This window comes from Callithrix jacchus, chromosome 1 (genome assembly GCF_049354715.1).
Source record: "Callithrix jacchus isolate 240 chromosome 1, calJac240_pri, whole genome shotgun sequence".
Taxonomy (NCBI): domain Eukaryota; kingdom Metazoa; phylum Chordata; class Mammalia; order Primates; family Cebidae; genus Callithrix; species Callithrix jacchus.
This window is the reverse complement of record NC_133502.1, coordinates 193,560,808-193,583,455: the sequence shown is the minus strand read 5'-3', so window position 1 is coordinate 193,583,455 and position 22,648 is coordinate 193,560,808. Positions and strand designations below refer to the sequence as shown.

The window sequence follows — 22,648 nt, the reverse complement described above, 5'->3', positions numbered from 1 at the left end:
GGAGTTTAAGACCAACCTGGGCAACAAGGTGAAACCCTATCTTTACTAAAATACAAAAAAATTAGCCACACGTGGTGGTGTACGCCTGTAGTCCCAGCTACTCAGGAGGCTGAGGCAGATGAATCACTTGAATCCAGGAGGTGGAGGCTGCAGTAAGCCAAGATTATGCCACTGTACTCCAGCCTGGATGACAAACTAGACCTGGTTACCAACCCCCTACACAAAAACAAAAACAAAAAAACCCACACAACAAAATAATTTTACCTTCTACTCTCACTATATTATCATTAGAGAAGAAAGCTTATAATATTTCCTTCCTTTTGTTCTTTTATTATTTTTTTTGAGACAGAGTCTCGCACTGCCACCAAGGCCATAGTGCAGTGTGGCGAGATCTCAGCTCACTGCAGTCTCCACCTCCTGGGTTCAAGCAATTCTCCTGGCTCAGCCTCCCGAGTAGCTGGGACTACAGGCACATGCCACCATGCCCAGCTAATTTTTTTGTAGTTTTAGTAGAGATGGGGTTTCACCATGTTGGCCAGGATGGTCTCCATCTCCCGACTTCGTGATCTGCCTGCCTGGGCCTCCCAAAGTGCTGGGATTATAGGTTTGAGCCACTGCGCCCAGCCCCTTTTGTTCTTAATGACAGTTTCTCTGCAACAGTGGATGTAAGCAGTATCTGTAATTTCCCTCTTCCTTTTCATAAAAATCCAGAGAGCTTCATTCTCACAGAATAAAATGTCAATGGTACCTTCCCTACCCAAGAAGGTATGCAATGCTGTAGCCTTCCATGGAATGTGCTAAAAAATATGTTTTTGTTATTACAGGTACCTGTCACTGTGCTTGACTAATTTTTGTATTTTTTTAGCATGTATAGGGCTTCACCATGTTGGCCAGGCTGGTCTCGAACTCCTGACCTCAGGTGATCCACCCGCTTTGGTCTCCCAAAGTGCTGGGATTACAGGTGTGAGCCACCGTGCCCAGCCTGAAACAGTTTCATCAGCCCCAAAAGAAAACCCACTTTCAGTAGTCACTTCCTATTCTCCTCCTCCTAGACCCTGACAATCACCTCTCTCTCTCTCAGTGGATCCACCCTAGTCTGAGCATCCCATATATAGCTGAACTTTATCTGTAGTACTTATGTTCTATAAACTTGCCATGAACATTGAATTAATGATACTGAATTACTGCTCCTAAGGGAAACAAAGGTTTAGGTTCAAACAAGCCTCGCTCACATTTTTGCCAAGTGATTAATATATATAACTTTGTTTTATGTGTATTTAAAAACATCTTATTTAATAGGTAACACTGATTCAATAGCACTGTAATTCATGCCCAAATGAAGCTTATCTAACACATGTATTTTCTCCAGAAGACATATCGTGACCTTCCTGTGCTCAGGAATACTAGACAGCACTTCAGCACCACATTTGGGAACCAAAGCAAAATCATCAACAAAAAGCACAAAATGCAAGAAGTGTGGCATTAGAGAGATAACTTGCTTCAGTAGAAAGCTGAAACAAGAAGGGAGGGCATCGCACTGCTGAACCACACAACCTCACTCAGCTGGAACACGTGCATGGGGTACTTCAATTTTTTTGCTGCTCTGCAGATGCACATGTCTGTGACTGACCACAAGTCCAGAGAGTACTGATTCTGGGGCTACAAAAAAACTTTAGCGAGTAGGCAAATTCGTAAACATAGACTCTGTAAACAATGAGGCTCAACAAGTGGAATCAAATGATATGTGGCCTTCTGTGGATGGTTCTTTCATTTAGCATATTTTCAGGGTTTATGTACTGTGAGACAGTACTTCATTGCTTTTTATGGCTAAATAATATTTCATTGTAGAGATATACCACATTTTGTTTATTCACTCACCAATGGATGGACATTTGGGCTCTTTCCACTTTTTGTCCATTGTGAATAACAGTGCTATGAACATCTGCGTGCAAGTTTTTACTGGGCATGTTTTCATTTCTCTTGGGTAGATATAGCTAGGAGTGGAATTGCTGGGTCATACGAGCATCTTTTCACATTACTATTTATTTCATTACACTTAATTTTCTGTACTTGTGGATGGCTAAAGTGAGCTAGAGATTGTGAATTGAGGAAGTCAAAGAACTTCAAGGCTGGATCTGAGAGAAGTCATAACTGGGAATGTTGACATTTCTAAGGACAAGAGTAGGAGACGAAAATCATAAGCAAGTGCTCTGGGGACAGAGAAAGAGCACTGGAAGATTACAGCAGGAGGGTGGCACAAGTGGCTTCTTCTTCCTTTTATTTTTTAGACAAAGTTTCACTCGTTGTCTAGGCTGGAGTACAATGATGTGATCTTGGCTCACTGCAACCTCTGCCTCCCGGGTTCAAGTGATTCTCCTGCCTCAGCCTCCCGAGTAGCATGCACTATCACACCCAGCTAATTTTGTATTTTTAGTAGAGACAGGATTTCTCCATGTTGGTCAGGCTGGTCTTGAACGCCCGACCTCAGGTGATCCGCCCGCCTCAGCCTCCCAAAAGTGCTGGGATTATAGGTGTAAGCCACTGTGCCTGACTTCCTTCTTCTTTTTTTTTTTTGTATAGAAGGGGTTTCACCATGTTGCCCAGGCTGGTCTCAAGTAATCTACCTGCCTTGGCCTCCCATAATGTTGGGATTACAGGCATGGGCCACTATGCCCGGCCTCAAGTGGCACTTTCACTTCCCATATTTAGGAAACAAATGAAGGAATAGTGAGGCATTTAAAAAGGCAGCTTTGCAGGGCAGTGGCGGTTCAAACAGCAGTCAGGAAATAGCACCAGAGAAACACGGATGCCCAACATATGAAGAATTGGGCAGGTGGGAGGAGTGGCATGTCCAGAAGAGCTGCCATTTGAGAAAAGCAGGCCCAAATGGTCCTGAGGAGCCAGCAAGGGAACTCAGCGTCCTTGCCTGCCTGTCTCGCCTCTGCCATCATGTCTCCCATCCTGCATGCCCTCTGCAGAGTTCCACTCCTCCCATATCAAGAGCTGAAGTCTATTTTCTCTCTCATTAAATCTGGACTTTCCTGACCAAAAGAATCCAGAAGAAGTGACACTGTACCAGTTCTGTGTCTTCATCCTGGAACCCTGAGACCACCTTGCTATGAAGCAGTCCAATCTAGCTTTGTGGAGAATAAAAGAACACAAAGAGAACCAAGGTACCTTAGCTAATACCGTTCCTACACATGTGCATGATGCCTGCCAGCATGTCCCAGCCAAGCTGAGCTCCCACCTCAATACAGCTACATGAGTGACTCCAGGAACAAACGGTGAGCTATAGAATCACGCAGCTGAGCCCAGCCAACCTCCAGGGTAAAAAATAATAAACTGGCGTTACTTAAAGCCACAAAGTTTTGACAGGGTTGTAATGCGGTAACAAGATAACAAACATGGGAATGTGACTGTCAAGTGCCAGGAACAACATTCTTGATGTATGTGAGGATGGAATCAAGGCCATGCCACAAACAATCTATATAATAATGTTCTAGGAAGGAATCCTCAACTGTCCCAAATCACAGAATAGCAATTCTGGTTCTGCCCATCATGGCACACAGAATAGCTCCTATACCAAAAATTTTACCTTAAAAATCCCAAGTCAATAGTATCTTTTACAAAAAAATAAAAAGTTGCCCCTAAGTTATTTGGCTCTTTGGGGGGGGGGGGAAGCAGACAGCCTGAAAAAGTAGAGCATTTTGGCAATGCACCTAGATAGGAAGGTAAAAAAGTGAATAATCCTGCCACAACCTTCTGCACAGCAGCCCCATGAGAAATGCAAGGCACTTGCATCCATCTCCTGAGAGCCTCCCTGGCCCTGGCCCCACCCTCTCAGTCTATAGGTAAGGGAGGAGTCCCAGAATTCTTCTTGGCCAGAGCCTGAGGTGCAGGGCTTTCCTGGACAGCCTGGCCTGGAAGGACTGCCACTCCCAGGCATGGTTTAACAGACACGACTCAGCAAGGACTCCAGGAATTAATGAACACTCTTGATCAAATGCAGCTATAGGTTTTCGACAGTGCTAGGAATCTGTATAGAAAGAAAACCAGGCCATGTGCACTGAGAACTGTGTCAAGCTTTTATAAACATCAGCTTATACACAAACAAGTATGAAGCCCACTGAAGACTATTCTGCCCTGACTGAACGTTTAGCACCCACTGCTTTCTTCTACTCAGTGTGGGAGTCAAATGGTGATTATTTATAACACGTGAGGCTCAATTTTTCTTGTGAAAGGCTTTCAACTTCACCTTCCAAGGCTTTTCTCAGTCACTGAAACACAGGACCTCCTCAATCCCTGTGCAGGTCAAAAGTTCAGCTGAGATGAGTTCCCATAGGGACTGGTGGGACCTCAGCCATACTCTCCATGCACCTGGTAAGGTAGAAGTTCTCTGGACTCTGTCTGATCTAGCATCAGAAGGAACCCATGAGCCCCTAGCCCAGAGCAGCACCCCCAAAAGAAACCCTCCACTTGCAGCCTCTCAAGTGCCAGCTTCATCCACTCTAATCTAAACAGAACTTATACTGGTTTAGGCACTTATAAGAAAGCCACCAAAAATACGAGATTAGGACTTCAAAAGAAAGTCTGGAATTAAATGAAAACTAGACACAGTCCGTAACAAACTCTAGTGACTTCTAGGGGACAAAAGGGAGGACAACCACAATCCTGACTCAAATACTCTTCCCAGAAGAATGAGCATGTGCATTTTCACACAGCCACACACAGACACGTGCATCACACACAGCCACTTTCAACTCCAGGGAATCTCAGGCCCACTAAGGCCAACCATGTGCCTTCATCTGGGAATACTGCCCTTGCATCTGTCTCTTTCCCTCCCCTCACATCACCCACTGAGCCACTAGGCTCTGGCTCATGCCTTTCCTATAGCCTGGAAGGCCTTCTCCAACCTCCCTTCTTCCTTCATGTCTGAGTCCAGGCACTAACTACTGTGTGAGGCCACCTTAAATCCCATTCTCCCTTCCCCTTGTAGACAGCCCCAGAGTCCTTCATTTCTTCCAGGAATCAGTGCCTGCACCCCTCTGCACCAGTAGCAAGCCACTGGGCTTGTCTGTCCACATGCATTCCCACTGGGGACAGCAGCCCAGGGCTGAGCACTGGAAGGGCTTCCTCAATCCCTGTACAGGTTAAAAGTTCAGCTGAGATGAGCCATTCCCACAAGGTCTGACAGGACCTCAGCTATATTTTGAGTGCACCTGGTAAGGTAGGAACAATTCTCTGGACTCTTGTCTGATGTGACATCAGAAGGGACCCATGAGCCCCACCCCAGAGCAGCATCCCCAAAGACCCACTCTGAGGAAGACACAGGCTCATGTCTTACCTTGGTCGGTTTTGGTTGCTGGCTTCCAGTTTTCAGCACTAATTACTGGGAGACAGACCTGCCCCTTTTCATCGATGTTCGGGTGATAGATCTTTGTTTTAAATGTGATCTTCGGTGGTTTGAATGGGTACTCTGCTGGAAAGTTGATTTCGATTCTGAAGGCCCCCTTATCATACGGAGGGTTGTCCTGGAAGGAAAGAGAGGAGATCAAAATGAACAAACCATGGTTCATAAACCTATAGCCAAGATAGGAATGTTTCAACTGTTTATCTAAAAAATCAATTTATTTCAAGGGATGTATCATCTGAAGCCCGGCCGCCTTCAGGACAATCCAGCAACCCATCAGTATTTCTAAAGCAAGATATCTGCTAAACTGAGAAAGGGCTTGAGATTGATGCCCTGGTCTCTTTATGCTTTTTAAAAATATATACTTTACTTTTTAGGATACCTTTATAGCAAAAGTGAGAGGGAAGGACAGAGAGTTCCTACATACTGCCTACCCCTATATACACACAGCCTTTCCCAGTATCAGCATCCCTCACCAGAGGGACAAATTTGTTACCACCAATGAAACTTTTACCTTAACACATCATTACCAAAGTCCCTAGAGTTCACACTTGGTGTTGCATATTCTATAGGTTTTGCGTGGTTATAAGATGTGATAGTTGGACTCATACAATATGTAGCTGCTATGTCTGATTGTATCTCCTGAAAATTCTCACGTTGAAACCTAATTACCAACGTGATGGCATTAGGAGTGAAGGCTATTGCGAAGTGATTAGGTCATGATGGGATTGGTGTCTTTATCAAAGAGGCCCCCGAGAACTGCCTTGCCCTTTCCATCACATAAAAACACAGTGAGGAAAAAAAGAAAAAAAAAAAAAGTGAAAAGAAAACAAAAAATTAAAAAAAAAAAAACAACACACAGTGAGAAGGCAGCATCTATAAGCCACAAAGCAGGCTCTCAGTTGACACTGAATCTGTTGGTGCCTTGATCTCTGGACTTCCAGCCTCAATAACTGGAAATAAATTTGTTGTTACAAGCTATATCTTTTTTGTTTTGTTTTGTTTTTTGAAATGGAGTCTTGCTCTATTGCCCAGGCTGGAGTGCAGTGGCACTATCTCAGCTCACTGCAACCTCCACCTTCTGGGTTCAAGCAATTCTCCTGCCTCAGCCTCCTGGGTAGCTGAGATTACAGGTACTCACCACAAGGCCCGGCTAATTTTTGTATATATAGTAGAGACAGGGTTTCACCATGTTGGCCAGGCTGGTCTCGAATTCCTGACCTCAAGTAGATCTGCTTTCCTCAGCCTCCCAAAGTTCAGGATTTATAGGGGTGAGCCACTGTGCTCGGCACTACTTATTTTATTCCCCTCTTCTTTCTTTCCTTCTTTTTTTGAGACCGAGTTTTGCTCTTGTCACCTAGGCTGGAGTGCAATGGCACGATCTCGGCTCACCACAACTTCTGCCCCCTGGGTTCAAGCAATTCTCCTGCCTCGGCCTCCTGAGTAGCTGGGACTACAGGCACTCGCCACCATGCCCAGCTAATTTTTGTATTTTTAGTAGAGACAGGGTTTTACCATGTTGACCAGGATGGTCTCGATCTCTTGACCTCGAGGCCACCCACCTCGGCCTCCCAAAGTGCTGGGATTATAGGCGTGAGCCACCGCGCCTGGCCTTCCCCTCTTCTTTGTTTCTTATTTATTTTTGACAGGGTCTTGCTCTGTTGCCCACTGGAGTACAGTGGCACGATCTTGGCTCACTGCAACCTTGATTTCCCAGGCTCAAGCAGTCCTCCCACTTCAGCCTCCCAAGTAGCTGAGATTACAGACTGGCACCACCACGCCCAGCTAATTTTTTGTATTTTTGTAGAGACTGGGTTTCACTATGTTGTCCAGGCTGGTCTCAAACTCCTGGGCTCAAGAGATCTGCCTGTTTTGGCCTCCTCCTAAAGTCCTAGGATTACAGGTGTGAGCCACTGTACCCAGCCTCATTTCTTCTTAGTGTTGAATACTATTTGTCTAGATGTACTACAATTTATTTAACCATTAACCCACTGAAGGACATCTTGGTTGCTTTCAAACCTTGGCAATTAATAAGTAAAACTGTTATAAAATATCTGAGTGCCAGTTCTGTGTGGATACAAGTTTTCAACTAATTTGGGTAAATACCAAAGAATGTAATTGCTGGATCAAATGGTAAAAAGTATGTTTAGTTTTGTAAGAACCTGCCAAACTGGACCCAGTGCAGTGACTCATATCTGTAATCCGAGCACTTTGGGAGGCCAGGGAGGGAGAATCACTTGAGGCCGGGAGTTCAAGACCAGTTTCTGCAACGTAACAAGACTCCATCTCTACAAAAAAAAAAAAAAAAAAGTTTAAATATATTAGTCTGGGCCAGGCGCAGTGGCGCACATCTGTAATCCCAGCACTTTGGGTGGATAAAATGGGTGGATAACTTGAGGCCAGAAGTTCAAGACCAGCCTGGCCAACATGGTGAAACCCCGTCTCTACCAAAAATACAAAAAATTTAGCTGAGCGTAGTGGTACACGCCTGTATTCCCAACTACTTGGGAGGCTGAGGCAGGAGAATCACATCTGGGAGGAGGAGGTTGCAGTGAACTGAGATTGCGACACTAAACTCCAGCCTAGGCAACAGAGCAAGACTCCAACTCAAAAAAAAAATAATAATAATAATAATAATAATAATAACATAATATTAGCCTGGCATAGTGGCGTGCGCCTGTAATCTCAGCTACTTGAGAGGGTAAGAAGGGTGGAATTCTTGGGCCCAGGAATTTGAGGATGTAGTGATCTATGATCACACTTATGCACTCAATTTTGGGCAAGAGTGAGACTCATTTTCTTTGTTAAAAAGTTTTTATGCATAAATAAATAAAAGAAACTGCCTGTCTTCCAAAATGGATAAACCATTTAGCATTCCCACCAGTAAAGAGTGAGAGTTCCTGTTGACCTACATCCTCAGGAGCATTTGGCAGTGTTCTGAATTTCGGCCATTCTAAGAGGTGCACGGTGTTATTTCTTGTTTGTTTTTTATTACAGAGTTTTAAGAGTTCTTTGTCCTTTTTCAGATTATGTTTTTACAAATACCTCTTGATCTTCTCTGAAGATATGAGAAAAGGCATACCAAAGGTAAGTTACAACCCAACCAGAATACACTGTGAGTACTAGAAGGCCAAATAATGGCCTGGATGCCAAGTCCTGGCCAGCTCAGACTTCCCAGGGTGGAGGCAGTAGTCAGCTCAATGGCTGGACACTGAGAAGCTGAGCTGGTCACTCAACAGGTGATGATCAGGCACAGCCAGCGTCATGCCTTAGCCCCTTCCCCCTAGAACCATCCAAAAGCCACCTTTGAGGCCTAGACACTCTGATGGACCCAGGAACCTGAGAGATGACCCAGCAAAGAGCCTTTTAACCTTTCTCCTATACTATCTCCAGAGCTGGGAAAGCCCTTCCCATTGTACTGCCTCTTCCTTGCACTCTGTTCTCAAAAGCCCCACCCAGGTCTGCCATGGCACAGCCAACCCAAAGAAAGCGAAGTTTCGCAGAGGGCCTAGGAACAATATTTTTTTGTTTTTGTTTTTGACACGGAGTCTCACTCTGTCGACTAGGCTGGAGTGCAGTGGTGAAATCTGAGCTCACTGCAACCTCCGCTTCCTGGATTCACACAATTCTCCTGTCTGAGCCTCCCAAGTAGCTGGGATTACAGGAACCCACCATCATGCCCGGACTTTTTTTTTTAGTAGAGACAGAGTTTCACTATGTTGACTAGGCTGGTCTTGAACTCCTGGGGTGATTTGCCTGCTTCAGCCTCCCAAAGTGGTGGGATTACAGGCATGAGCCACCGCCCCTGGCCCCAGGAACAATCTTGACAGCCCTACACCCCAGCCCAATGTCTTCAAGCCCTGGCCTAAGTAAGTACTCCAGTAAACAGAGCTCCTCTGTTGGGGAGCAAAGCTGACATACACCAGTTCTCCACATTCTCCTACATTTGAGCCCTGCCCTGGGAGGGAAGGCAAGGAGCAAGGGCCTCAAAGGATGGATAAGATGAAGTAAGGCTGAGGAGTGGGAGAGGCGTCCCAAGCAGAGAGGACTAAAGCCTAGATGGCAGGGACTTGGAAGGAATGGCACAGAGCAAGACAGGAGGTTGCAGGCAGGCAGCGTGGCCCCAGGGATACTGAGGCCACATGTCCAAGTCTAAACCAACCCCCTAAGCAGGTGAAAGCACTGTTGGCATATTCATCTGTGGGGAGACCTATTAGAAAGGTGGAGGAACTCTGGGCCGGTTAGAGAGGGAAGATACTTATGAACAGTCCAGGCCTAGTATGCCTGTGTGTGGAGGAGAAGATGCATGCACCCAGGCAAGGTTAGGATAAGACAAAACCTTCCCTAATGGCTGGGCATGGTAGCTCCCGCCTGTAACCCCAGCACTTTGGGAGGCTGAGGCAGGTGAATCACTTGAGGTCAGGAATTTGAGACCAGCCTGGCCAATATGGTGAAACCCCGTCTCTACTAAAAACCCAAAAATTGGCCAGGCATGCTGGCCCAGCTACTCGGGAGGCTGAGGCAGGAGAATTGCTTGAGCCTAGGAGGCGGAGGTTGCAGTGAGCCAAGATTACACCACTGCACTCCAGGCTGGGTGACAGAGCAAGACTCCGTTCTCAAAAAGCAAAACAAAACAAAACAAAAAAACACCTTCCCTAATGCCTCCTTCAGGAAACCCAAGAGCTGTCTACAACACTATACAGAAGTCAAAGTGATAGCAGACCCCTCTCAAGCCTCTCCACTCAGAAAAACTAGGCTGTATTGTTACCAATGAGTTAATGGGGGAACTGAGAAAACACTGCTTTTAGTTTTTCTTTCTTTGTTTTTTTTTTTGAGACAGGGTCTCATTCTGTCACCCAGGCTGGAGTACAGAGGTGCAATCATGGTTCATTGCAGCCTTGACATCTGGGCTTTAGCAATCCTCCCACCTCAGTCTCCTAATAAGTAGCTGGGACTACAGGCAAATGCCACCATGCTCAGCTAATTTTTTTATTTCTTGTAGGATGGGGTCTCACTATGTTGTCAAGGCTGGTCTCAAACTTCTGAGCCCAAGTGATCCTCCCGCCTCAGCCTCCCAAAGTGCTGGAGTGCTGGAATTATAGGAGTGATGTACCATGCCCAGCCAGCTTTTAGTTTTCAATAGGAGGATTAATTAGTTGTGGTGGTGGTAGGGGGGAATAAGCAAACATCATTGTCATTTATACTGCTTGAACCATGTAAAAATAGCTTTCCCTAGCCGTGTGTGGTGACACACCTGTAGTACTAACTAGTTGGGAGGCTGAGGCAGGAGTCCTGCTTGAACCCAGGAGGCAGAGTTTGCAGGAAGTCAAGACTGTGTCACTGTATTCCAGCTTGGGCAAGAGTGAGTCAGACAGACAGACAGACACACACACACACACACATGCACACGTGCTTTCTTGCATGACTTTGGCTGGTGAAATCTGCTAAATGTCTTTACTCACTGTCCAGGACTGACCAACCACCCCTGTTTCCCACTGTGGGCCAGTTCCTGTCCAAGGAGCTGCAGTCAAGCATGAACGAGGCCATCTGGCCCGAAGTTAGCAGTTCTAGCCTCAGGTTCTGCCTCTTCCTAGCATGGAGAATCTGAGAATGTTCCTGTATATCTGTAAACTGGGAGTAGCAGTAGCCTGCACCCCGAGTTCATGATGAGAGATAAGGGCTATAAAGTCGTACATGCCTGGCACATGGACAAAGCTCAAGAGAAGCAGATCTGGTCAGGCACAGTGGCTCATGCCTGTAATCATGACACTTAGGGAGGCTGAGGCAGGAGGATCACATGAGCCCAGGATGTGGAGGCTGCAGTGAGCCATGATGGCACCTCTCTACACTCTAGCCTGGGTGACAAAAAAGCCAAAACAGACTGAGTGTGATGGGTCACGCCTGTAATCCCAGCACTTTGGGAGGCTGAGGCAGGAGAATTGCTTGAGCCTGGGAGGTGGAGGTTGTGGTGAGCCAAGATTGAGTCACTGCACTCCAGCCTGGGAAACAAAAGTGAAACACTGTCTCAAAAGAAAACGAAAAAAAAAAAAAAAAAAAACCATCTCTACTAAAAAAATATTAAAAAGAAAAATACAAAAATTAGTTGGGTATGGTGGTACATGCCTGTAATTCCAGCTAAGGCATGAGAATTGCTTGAACCCAGGATGCACAGGCTGTAGCGAGCCAAGATGGCACCACTGCACGCCTGCCTAGATGACAAAGCAAGACACTGTCTCAAAAAACAAAACAAAAACAAATCCTTTTGTAGAGACAGGATCTCATTTTGTTGCTAAGGCGTGTGCATGCTGGCACGCGCCTGTAGTCCCAGCTACTCAGGAGGCTAAGGTAGGAGGATCGCTTGAGGCTGGGAGGTTAAGGCTGTAATGAACCATGATCACGCCACTGCCTTCCAGCCTGGGTGACAGAATGAGATTCTGCCTCAAAAAGAGGAAGCAAAAAGAGAAGCAGTTCTGTTGCTACATGAGGCAGGACACACCTCTCACCATCCAGGGAACTCGGCCAAACTCATCTGAATTTCTCTGGGGATCTTTCCTAGTCTGGGGCTCTGAGGAAGATCAAAGCAGTGGCTTAAGTGTGCACAAATCACACAGACCATGTGCCCATCCCAGTGATTTTTGGTGAAAGAGGGGTGTAAAAATTAAAACATAAGATATACCTTCCAGGTAAAGGCCCAAAGCTCTACAAGTGAATTTCAACATTAGAGCTAAACTTGCCCTTTGGGAAGGCAGCTCAGAAATAATAAGGGATGTTAATGAAAAAAACGTGGTTTTGTTGTTTAAAAAAAATACAATATTTCAGAAAATTCACCTCCAACTTGAGCTGCAACATTTCAATGTCAAACCAAAAATTTCAGCATTGTCTGTCTGTCTATCTATCTAGCTATCTATCTATCTTTGAGATGGAGTCTTGCTCTGTCGCCCAGGCTGGAGTGCAACAGCAGGACCTCAGTTCACCGCAACCTCCGCCTCCTGGGTTCAAATGACTCTCCTTTCTCAGCTTCCCAAGTAGCTGGGACTACAGGTGCATGCTGCCATGCCTAGCTAATTTCTTGTATTTTAGTAGAGACTAGGTTTCACCATGTTTGCCCAGGCTGGTCTCCAACTCCTGAGCTCAGACAATCCACCCGCCTTGACCTCCCAAAGTGCTGGGATTACAGGCATGAGCCACTGCACCAGGCCAATTTCAGCATTATCTTCACATGAACATGACTAGTGTTTTTCTGTTATGCCTGCCTTTATTTGAATGTGTTATACTCCCTAAGCTCACATTATTGTATTGAGAAAATCATCTGAGATGTAAAATTAATTTCTTACGATAATTTTACAGGCTCTAAATCAGTTCGCAAACGTAAACTCTGGCACTTTGGAAGGCCGAGGTGGGAGGATTGCGTGATCCCAGGAGTTTCAGGCTGCAGTGAGCTATGACTGCACCACTGTATTCCAACCTGGGCACACAGAGTGAGACCCTGTCTCAAAAATCAATCAATCAAAAAACACCTTTTTCAATCCATGTTTAAAATTCTAGGACAGACTTTGTTTCCTTGTTGCCCAAGCTGGAGTGCAATGGCACGATCGTGGCTCACTGCAACCTCTGCCTCCCAGGTTCAAGCGATTCTCCTGCCTCAGCCTCCTGAGTAGCTGAGATCACAGGCACCACCACCATACCCAGCTAATTTTTGTATTTTTAGTAGAGACAGGGTTTCATTATATTGGCCTGACTGTTCTCAAACTCCTGACCTGAGGTGATCTACCCACCTCAGCCTCCCAAAGTGCTGGGATTACAGGCGAGAGCCACTGCACCCAGCTAGGAAAGACTTTTTATCCTCTTGCCCCCCGCCTTTTTTTTTTTGAGATGGAGTCTTGCTCTGTCGTCCAGACTGGATGCAGTGGCACAATCTCGGCTCACTGCAGCCTCTGCCTCCCGAGTTCAAGCAATTCTCCTGCCTCAGTCTTCCAAGTAGCTGTGACTACAGGCATGCGCCACCACACCCAGGTAATTTTGTATTTTTAGTAGAGATGGGGTTTCACCATGTTTGACAAGCTGGTCTCGAACTCCTGAACTCAAGCAATCCGCCCGCCTCGGCCTCTCAAAGTGCTAGAATTACAGGTATGAGCCACTGCACCCAGCCCACTTGCCATTTATAAAGAAAGAAATATATTAGTTTTAAAGTGGATTTTCTTTTATACATAGTATGGCTAAGAAATCCTAAGAATCTACATTTTCCTATATTTGCTTCTAGTCATTATATGCATGCATGTAAATAAGATTTGACCATTTTAAGCTGGGAAAGCCAATTTAAAAAAATGTAATCCCAGAACTTTGGGAGGCTGAAGTGGGTGGATTGCCTCAGATTAGAAACCCATTTACTAAAGACACAAAAAATTAGCTGGGTGTGGTGGCGGGTACCTGTAATCCCAGCTACTCTGGAGGCTGAGGCAGCAGAATCACTTGAACCTGGGAGGCAGAGGTTGCACTGAGCTGAGATTGCACCATTGCACTCTAGTCTGGGCAACAAGAGTTAAATTCCATTTCAAAAAAAAAAAAAACATCTGACCAAAGTTTCTCAATCATTTAAATGCCAGGTGTTTTTCTGTCCCATCTCCAACCCATATCCCAACCCTCAGCGTCCTCCAACACCAGCCCTGGAAAGCCGTGATGCTGCCATCACCCACATTTGGAAATGGAGCAAGTGAAGTGCGGTTGAGTGATTGGCCTGAAACCCCCCACTAAACTCAGGTTTCCTGTCCTGGAACACAACCCCCTACATCTACAGGCATCCATCTGGACTCATCCTCATCACCTTTGTGGGACACGGGGACAAGGGGTACTGGCCTTTTTCTCGAGTCTTCTACTGACATCTAATAAACTGGCAGGCTACCTTGTTAGGCTTCAAGTAGGGCAAAAATCTCAGATCCTTCACAGCTCTTGACATCAACCTCCCAAGGCACAAAGCCATTCTGTGGTAGCGAAGACCAAGAGGAAGCTCTTTGCCATATGGCACCAAACCATGTGGGGTCTTTTACCCACTCACCCTACCTCTAACCCTGTGGTCAAATCTAATCTTCCTTTCCTATGGCAACCCTTCCAGTATCCCATTCCACTTCATGTTTTTCCCTCTCCTAAGTAAATACCCAGGGTCCTTCACCCACAGAAGCCATAGTTTTGTGTCACTGCTGTGAAGCAGTTAAGACTACCACACAGCTCTCTGGCAGCCACAGAGGAAGTCAGGGCATTTTCTGGCTGCCTGCCTCAGACTACTGTTACATGGCGTGTCCCTGTTATGTGTTTCTAACTGGCTGTTGGACACGACAGGCAGAACTCATGGCTGATTTGACTTGAAGAGTTGGATCCTGGTCCTGGTTTCAGTTTAAGTAGCATGCTACTCCCTCTTCATGCCAGGCTTCAGATGAACTGAAGGCTCCTATGCACTGTTGTCACTTCTGTCTAGGTTGGCGATGACTCCACAGCAGTGTCCTTTCCCTGTGGCTAACCTTTTTCACCCAGTGAGCTAACAAAGCCCAAGCTTTCCCTGCCATAGGATGTCTACTCAGACCAGACCTGTGGACTGCCTATCCCCACACAGTCCAGTCCACTGTAAAGAAAAAACAAGAGGAGGTGGCCTGCCCTGCTCCAAGTGTGCCAGGCTGGTTTCTATGGCCTCAAGCCTTCGTGATCCACTCTATAATCTTTTCAAGAGCTGAGGTAGGCCAGGCCTGGTGGTTCACGCCTGTAATATCCCAGCACTTTGGGATGCTAAGGCAGGTGGATCACCTGAGGTCAGGAGTTTGTGACCAGCCTGACCAACATGGGGAAACCCTGTCTCTACCAAAAATACAAAAAAAAATTAGTCGGACATGGTGGCGCATGCCTGTAATTCCAGCTATTTAGGAGGCTGAGGCAGGAGAACTGCTTGAACCCAGGAGACAGAGACTGCGGTGAGCTGAGATTGCCCCATTGTATTCCAGCTTGGGCAAAAGCGAAACTCCATTTCAAAAAAAGTAAAAAAAAAAAAAAAAAAAACGGTACTATAGCTCCTGGAAAATCAGTTTGCAGTTCCTCACAATGTTAAACAGAGGATTATCATACAAACCAGCAATTCCACTCCTACATATGTTCTGAAGAATTGAGACAGGGACTCAAGCAGATACCTGTATGCCAATGTTCACAGCAGCGGTATTTACAATAGCCAAAAGGAGGAAACAACCCAAGTGGCCATCAGCAGATGAATGGATAAACAAAATGTGGCGTATATATACAAAGGAATATTAGTCATCCAAAAGAAGGATAAGGGCCAGATGCAGTGGCTCACGCCTGCAATTCCAGCACTTTGAGAAGCCAAGGCAGGTAGGTCACTTGAGACCAGGAGTTGGAGACCAGCCTGAGCAACATGGTGAAACCCATCTCTACAAAAAATACAAAAAATTAGCCAGGTGTGGTGGTGCATGCCTGTATTCCCAGCTACCCAGGAGGCTGAGGTGGGAGGATCACTTGGGGCCAGGAGTGAGACCAGCCTGGGCAATGGAGTCAGCTCTCATTTCTACAAAAAATTTTTAAAATAAAAATAAATGAATGGCAGATTTAATGCTATATATATTTTACCATGATAAAATAAAGCAAAACAAATTATTTTAAACAGAAGAAACTGGCTAGGCATGCTGGCTCACACCTATAATCCCAACACTTTGGGAAGCCAAGGCAGGAGTATTGCTTGAGCCTAGGCGTTCAAGTCCAGCCTGTTTAACAGTGAGAACCCATCTCTCCAAAAACAAAAATTAAAAAATAGACAGGTATGGTGATGTGCACCTGTAGTCCCAGCTACTTGGGAGGCTGAGCTGGGAGGATTGCTTGGGGCCAGGAGGTCAAGGCTGTAGTGAGTCACAATTGCCACCACTGCACTTCAGCCTGGGCAACAGAGCAAGACCCTGTCTCTTTAAAAAAGGAGAAACTGGCCAGGCATAGTGGCTCACACCTGTAATCCCAGCACTTTGGGAGGCCATAGCAGGTGGATCACTTGAGGCCAGGAGTTCGAGACCAGTCTGGGCAACATGGCAAAACCCCATCTCTACTAAAAATAAAAATTAGCCTGGTATGGTGGCACACGCCTATAATCCCAGCTACTCAGGAGGCTGAGACATAAGAATTGCATGAATCCAGAAGGCAGAGGTTGCAGTGAACCAAGATCATGCCACTGGACAACAGCCTGAGTGACAGAACGAGACTCTGTCTTAAAAAAAAAAAAAAAAAAGGGCTTTTCTCTTTTCCTCAGCGCTGCCTATGGAGTTGGCAACCATCTCCTCGGCATCATGGCTGCCCTTAGACCCCTTATGAAGCCCAAGATCATCAAAAAGAGAACCAAGAAGTTCATCTGGCACCAGTCAGACCAATAATGTCAAAATTAAGCATAACTGGAGGAAACTCAGAGGTACGGACAACAGGGTTCATAGAAGGTTCAAGGGCCAGATCTTGATGCCCAACATTGGTTATGGGAGCAACAAAAAAAGCACATGCTGCCCAGTGGCTTCTGGAAGTTCCTGGTCCACAACATGAAGGAGCTGGAAGTGCTGCTGATATGCAATGAATCTTACTGTGCTGAAATCACTCACAATGTTTCCTCTAAGAACCACAAAGCCATCGTGGAAAGAGCTGCTCAGCTGGCCATCAGAGTCACCAACCCCAATGCCAGGCTGCACAGTGAAGAAAATGAGTAGACAGCTCATGTGCATGTTTTGTGTTTAAATAAAATTGTAAAAACTGCCAAAAGTGGGGAGGAGTTGGGCATGGTGGCTCACACCTGTAATCCCAGGACTTTGGGAGGCTGAGGTGGGTGTGGGTGGATCACAAGGTCAGGAGTTCAAGACCAGCCTAGCCAAGATGGTGAAATTCCATCTCCACTAAAAATACAAAAATTAGGAGGGTATGGTGGCAGGCGCCTGTAATCCCAGCTATTTGGGAGGCTGAGGCAGAGGACTGCTTGAACCTGGAAGACAGAGGTTGCAGTGAGCTGAGATTGCACCACTGCACTCCAGCCTGGGAGACAGAGCCGACACTCTGTCTCGAACAAAAAAAAAAAAGAATAAGAAGAAGAAACTTTCAAATTAGAAATGTTTGAATAAACAAAAGTTAAAAGAAAACAACAGACTGTCTGGGTGCCTATTGATCGGTGGCTCACACCTGTAATCCCAACACTTCAAGAGGCTGAGGCAGGAGGATTGCTTGAGCCCAGGAGGTTAAGGCCAGTCTTGACAACACAGAGAGACTGCCAAAAATGTTAACAAATTAGCCAGGTGTGGTGGCATGCGCCTGCAGTCCAGCTAGTCAGAAAGCTGAGGCAGGAGGATCGCTTAAGCCTGGTAGTTTGAGGCTGCAGTGAGCCGTGACTACACGATTGCACTCCAGCTTGGCAATGGAGCAATACCCTCTCTTTAAAAAAAAAAAAAAAAAAAAACAGGCCAAGCACAGTGGCTCATGCCTGTAATTCCAACACTTTGGGAGGCAAAGGCTGGCTGATCACCTGAGCTCAGGAGTTTCAGACCAGCCTGACCAAAATGGAGAAACCCCATCTCCACTAAAAATACAAAAAAAATTAGCCGGTGTGGTGGCACATGCCTGTAATCCCAGCTACAGGCATGTGCCACCACACCGGCTAATTTTTTTGTATTTTTAGGCAGGAGAATTGCTTAAACCTGGGAGGCTGAGGTTGCAGTGAGCCAAGATTGTGCCATTGCACTCCAGCCTGGGCAAGAAGAGCAAAACTCTGTCACAAAACAAAACAAAACAACAGTATGCCTAAAAAATATTTTTCCCAGACACAAAGGTTTAATACACAGAATTCCTACAATTCTGCAAAGAAACATACTAAAACCCTAATAGGTGACAGACTGCAGAAATATATAATCAATAAGTAAAAAAAAGAAAGCAAGTCAACCACAATAAAATTAAAAATGCAAATCAAATTGGCAACAGTGATTTACTTCTGTATGTTTGCTTCATAGGCTTTGTCATATACTAACAGTTTTCCAAGAGGGCCCTATGAAAGCCTTAATTATTGCCTTTGCTAACAACAGCAGCATGCCAACGAGGCTAAGAACTTCACACACATGCATTTATTTAACTTTTCCAACATCCAAAGAGGTTAAGTATCACTCCCATTACAGAGGTGAGGTTACCAGGCCCAAGTGCATCCCTCACCCAAGATCCCCAAGCCAGTCCAGAATAGGGCTGAGGTTCTCACTTTGGTCAGATTCCACAGCCTGAGCTCTAAAGTACCAGTACTCAGTATTCCCTTTAAAAACACCTAGTAGGAGGCCGGGCGCGGTGGTTCAAGCCTGTAATCCCAGCACTTTGGGAGGCCGAGGCGGGTGGATCACGAGGTCAGGAGATTGAGACCATCCTGGTCAACAAGGTGAAACCCCGTCTCTACTAAAAATACAAAAAATTAGCTGGGCATGGTGGCGCGTGCCTGTAATCCCAGCTACTCAGGAGGCTAAGGCGGGAGAATTGATTGAACCCAGGAGGTGGAGGTTGCAGTGAGCCAAGATGGTACCATTGCACTCCAGCCTGAGTAACGAGAGCGAAACTCCGTCTCAAAAAAAAAAATGCCTAGCAGGCCAGGCATGATGGCTCACACCAGTAATCCCAGCACTTTAGGAAGCCGAGGCCAGAGGATCACTTGAGCTTAGGAGTTCAAAACCAGCCTGGGCAACATAGTGAGAACCTCATCTCTAAAACATAATAATAATGATAATAATAAATAAAAGGCCAGGCATGATCCCAGGACTTTGGGAGGCTGAGGTGGGTGGACCATCTGAGGTCACCTGGGCAACATGGTGAAACCCCGTCTATACTAAAAATACAAAAAAATTTAGCTGGGTGTGGTGGCAGGCGCCTGTAATCCCAGCTAGTCAGGAGGCTGAGGTAGGAGAATAGCTCGAACCTGGGAGGCGGAGGTTGCAGTGAGCCGAGATCACACCATTGCACTCCAGCCTGGGCAAAAAGAGTGAAACTCCATCTCAAACATAAATAAATAAATAATAAAAATAAAAATGCAGAGCAACCTCAATGACAGCCAAGGACATGTATGGGCACTTGTGCAGACAGAGTCTATAGAAGTATAAATTGGCACAACTTTTCTGGAAAATAATATATACCTATAGTCCTACAGATGGTCTGTTCCATATATACATATAAAATATAGCTCTGATCCTAACGGTCAGAAAACTATGTTTCAAAATCGGAATCTAAAATATAGAACAAAGATTAAAATAAATGATTAGATATATAATCATACAAATATTATGGGATATAGTATAGTTATCAAACATCATGTTCACAAAGTTTCCAGGCAGAGACTAAATAATTATAAAAAGATAAAATAATTACTGGGTGCAGCAGCTCACATCTATAATCCTAGCACTCTGGGAGACCAAGGCAGGAAGATCACTTCAGCCCAGGAGTCTGAGACCAGCCTGGGCAACACGGGGAGACAGACCCCATCTCTACTTGTTTTTTTTTTTCCCGAGACAGAGTCTTGCTCTGTTGCCCAGACTGGAGTGCAATGGCGTGATCTCGGCTCACTATAAGCTCCGCCTCCTGAGTTCAAGCAATTCTCCTGTCTCAGTCTCCCAAGTAGCTGGGATTACGCTGCCTGCCAGCACACCCAGCTAATTTTTGGACTTTTAGTGGATATGGGGTTTTACCATGATGGCCAGGCTGGTCTCAAACTCCTGACCTTAAGTGATCTGCCTGCCTTGGCCTCCCAAAGTGCTGGGATTACAGGTCTGAGCCACTGCTCGGCCCAACTCTACTATTAAAAAAAAAAAAAAAGGCTGGACGTAGTGGCTTATGCCTGTAATCCCAGCACTTTGGGAGACCAAGGCGGGCAGATCTTCTGAGATCAGGAGTTCAACAACAGCCTGGCTGTATAGTGAAACCCCATCTCTACTAAAAGTATAAAAATTAGCCAAAATTGTTTGAACCCAGTAGACGGAGGTTGCTGAGAACCAAGATCGCACCACTGCACTCCAGCCTGGGCAACAGAGCAAGACTCTGTTTCAAAAACAAAAACAAGAATTAGCTGGGCATGGCAGTGCACACGCGTAATCCCAGCTAAGGAGGCTGAGGTATAAGAATCACTTGAATCCAGGAGGCTGAAGTTGCAGTGAGCCGAAATCAACATCACTGTACTCCAACCTGGTTGACAGAGTAAGACTGTCTCAAAAATAAAATGAAATAAAATAAAAAGAAATTTGCTGGGTGTGGTGGCACACACCTATAGTCCTGGCTACTCAGGAGGATCACTTGAGCCCAGAAGTTCAAGGCTGCAACAGGTCATGATCACACCACTGCACTCTAGCCTGGGTGATAGAGCAAAACCCTGCCTCAAAAAACAAAACATTACATTATGAATTTATGAAATGGCTTATTAAAAACTGCATGAAAAAAGGCTGAGAGGAAGTATGCTGAAGGTTAAGAGTGGACACATTCACTGGGTTAGAAGCTTCAAGAAGGTTCACCACACCTCTAGTTCCTAAAGGGCAGTGCCCAAAAAGTAACTGAATTTCTTGATGATATGATTATGGGTAATACTTTCTTCCTTAGATGTTACCTTAGAATCTTAGATCTAAAAAATTACAGAAAAACAAATTTAAAGAGAATAGACTGAGTTGCATTGGCAACAATGAAGTCTCTAGGAAGCACCTCCCTAGCCTCCCCTCCCACCTGCCCTCCTCTGTACACACAACCAGGACAATCACTAGGTGGCTACCTAAGGACAGCACCCTCCACAAAGGCCCAGGGCTGTGCTGCCATGCCTTCACTGGCCTGGCTCTGTTTTCACCCCAATCGGGCAGACCTCAGGTGAGTTTGTATAGTAGATTCCCATGCTGGCCTGGCTGTCCAATGCAGGAAGACCTAAGGCCCAAGTTGGGGTACAAGTGTGAACCCTGGGGATACCAGATGTCAAGAATGCCTTAACTGCTCTGAAGAAAGACTTTGTTGAAACACTCCTCATACAAACCCAGAGCCCTGGAAGGAAGCAAGGGAGAGGACCGACAAGAAGGTGGTATACACAGGGATAAGAGCAGCCCTGGCTGTGGCTTACTGTCTCCAAGGCAAAACTTCGGCCTGGAGACTCCTCAGAGCCTCACCCCAAGGACATAGGGATTCTACCAGCCAGCCTCCACCTTTGGCCTAGTGAGACTTTAACTCACTGCTCCATCACCCCTGCCAGCGTGAAACCAGAGAGAGGCCTTTGCATGAGCTGCAGAAGAGCATACCCAGCAGCAATCTACCCTTGGAGCTAGGTGGCAGACTCTCAGGCCACTGAACTCTCAGGGCCAGACTGCCCAAGTCTTACCACTTAAAACCATTCCATTTATTTCTATCATTTTCCATAGAGCCACAGATTAACTGTTCACTTCTTCGATCAGTAGTATACACAATCTCAAATAGAAAAGGCACGAGTGGTCTGACAGTCCTAGCCATTCTCAGATCCCTAGAGTAGGCAAAGGCTGCACTCACAGACAAACCTCTCCCACACAGAGATGTCTCTGCCATCCACACCCTTTGCCCTGAGCCTTAATACCATCAAGCCTAAAGAAATCTAAAGGAGGTCGGGTGTGGTGGCTCAACGTGTGTAATTCCAGCACTTTGGGAGGCTGAGGCAGACGGATCACGAGGTCAAGAGTTTGAGACCAGCCTGGCCAACATGGTGAAACCCTGTCTCAACTAAAAATACAAAAATTAGCCAGGCATGGTGGCACACACCTGTAATCCCAGCTACTCAGGAGGCTGAGTCAGGAGAATCGCTTAAACCTAGGAGGCAGAGGTTGCAGTGAGCCAAGATCGCGCCACTATACTCCAGCCTGGGCGACAGAGCAAGACTCTGTCAAAAAAAAAAAAAAAAAAAAAAAAAAAAAAAAAAGGCAAAGAAAGAAATCTAAAGGATACATCCTCAAAATCAGACTGGCAGCTCCCAGATTTAAACATTGTGAGCATATACTAATCATTACAAAGTATATCTTTCCTTAGTTATCCAAACAATTAAACATCTATAGGAAAGAAGCACATTCTATGTTCTGCTTTGGCAAAGTAGCAATCCATCCATGAGAAAAAAATACATACAGGACCAGGTCAGGCACAGGGAAAGGGCCTAAGGCTCAGATGTGCAAAGTGGAAATGAAAAGGAAGAGAGAAGGTGAGTGGATGAGGAAGAACAGG

At 45.8% G+C, this 22,648-nt stretch overlaps 1 protein-coding gene across 13 annotated transcripts in view; it reads right to left on the bottom strand.

The window, feature by feature from the left end:
• UBE2L3 (ubiquitin conjugating enzyme E2 L3) overlaps positions 1 to 22,648 on the bottom strand; it is a 68,377-nt gene that overhangs the window by 6,870 nt on the left and 38,859 nt on the right. For all 13 annotated transcript variants that reach the window (XM_078335920.1, XM_078335922.1, XM_078335926.1 and 10 more), the window contains one exon: positions 5,345 to 5,531. In XM_078335920.1, the coding sequence (XP_078192046.1) occupies positions 5,345 to 5,531 (187 nt within the window). The remainder of the gene's footprint in view (positions 1 to 5,344; positions 5,532 to 22,648) is intronic.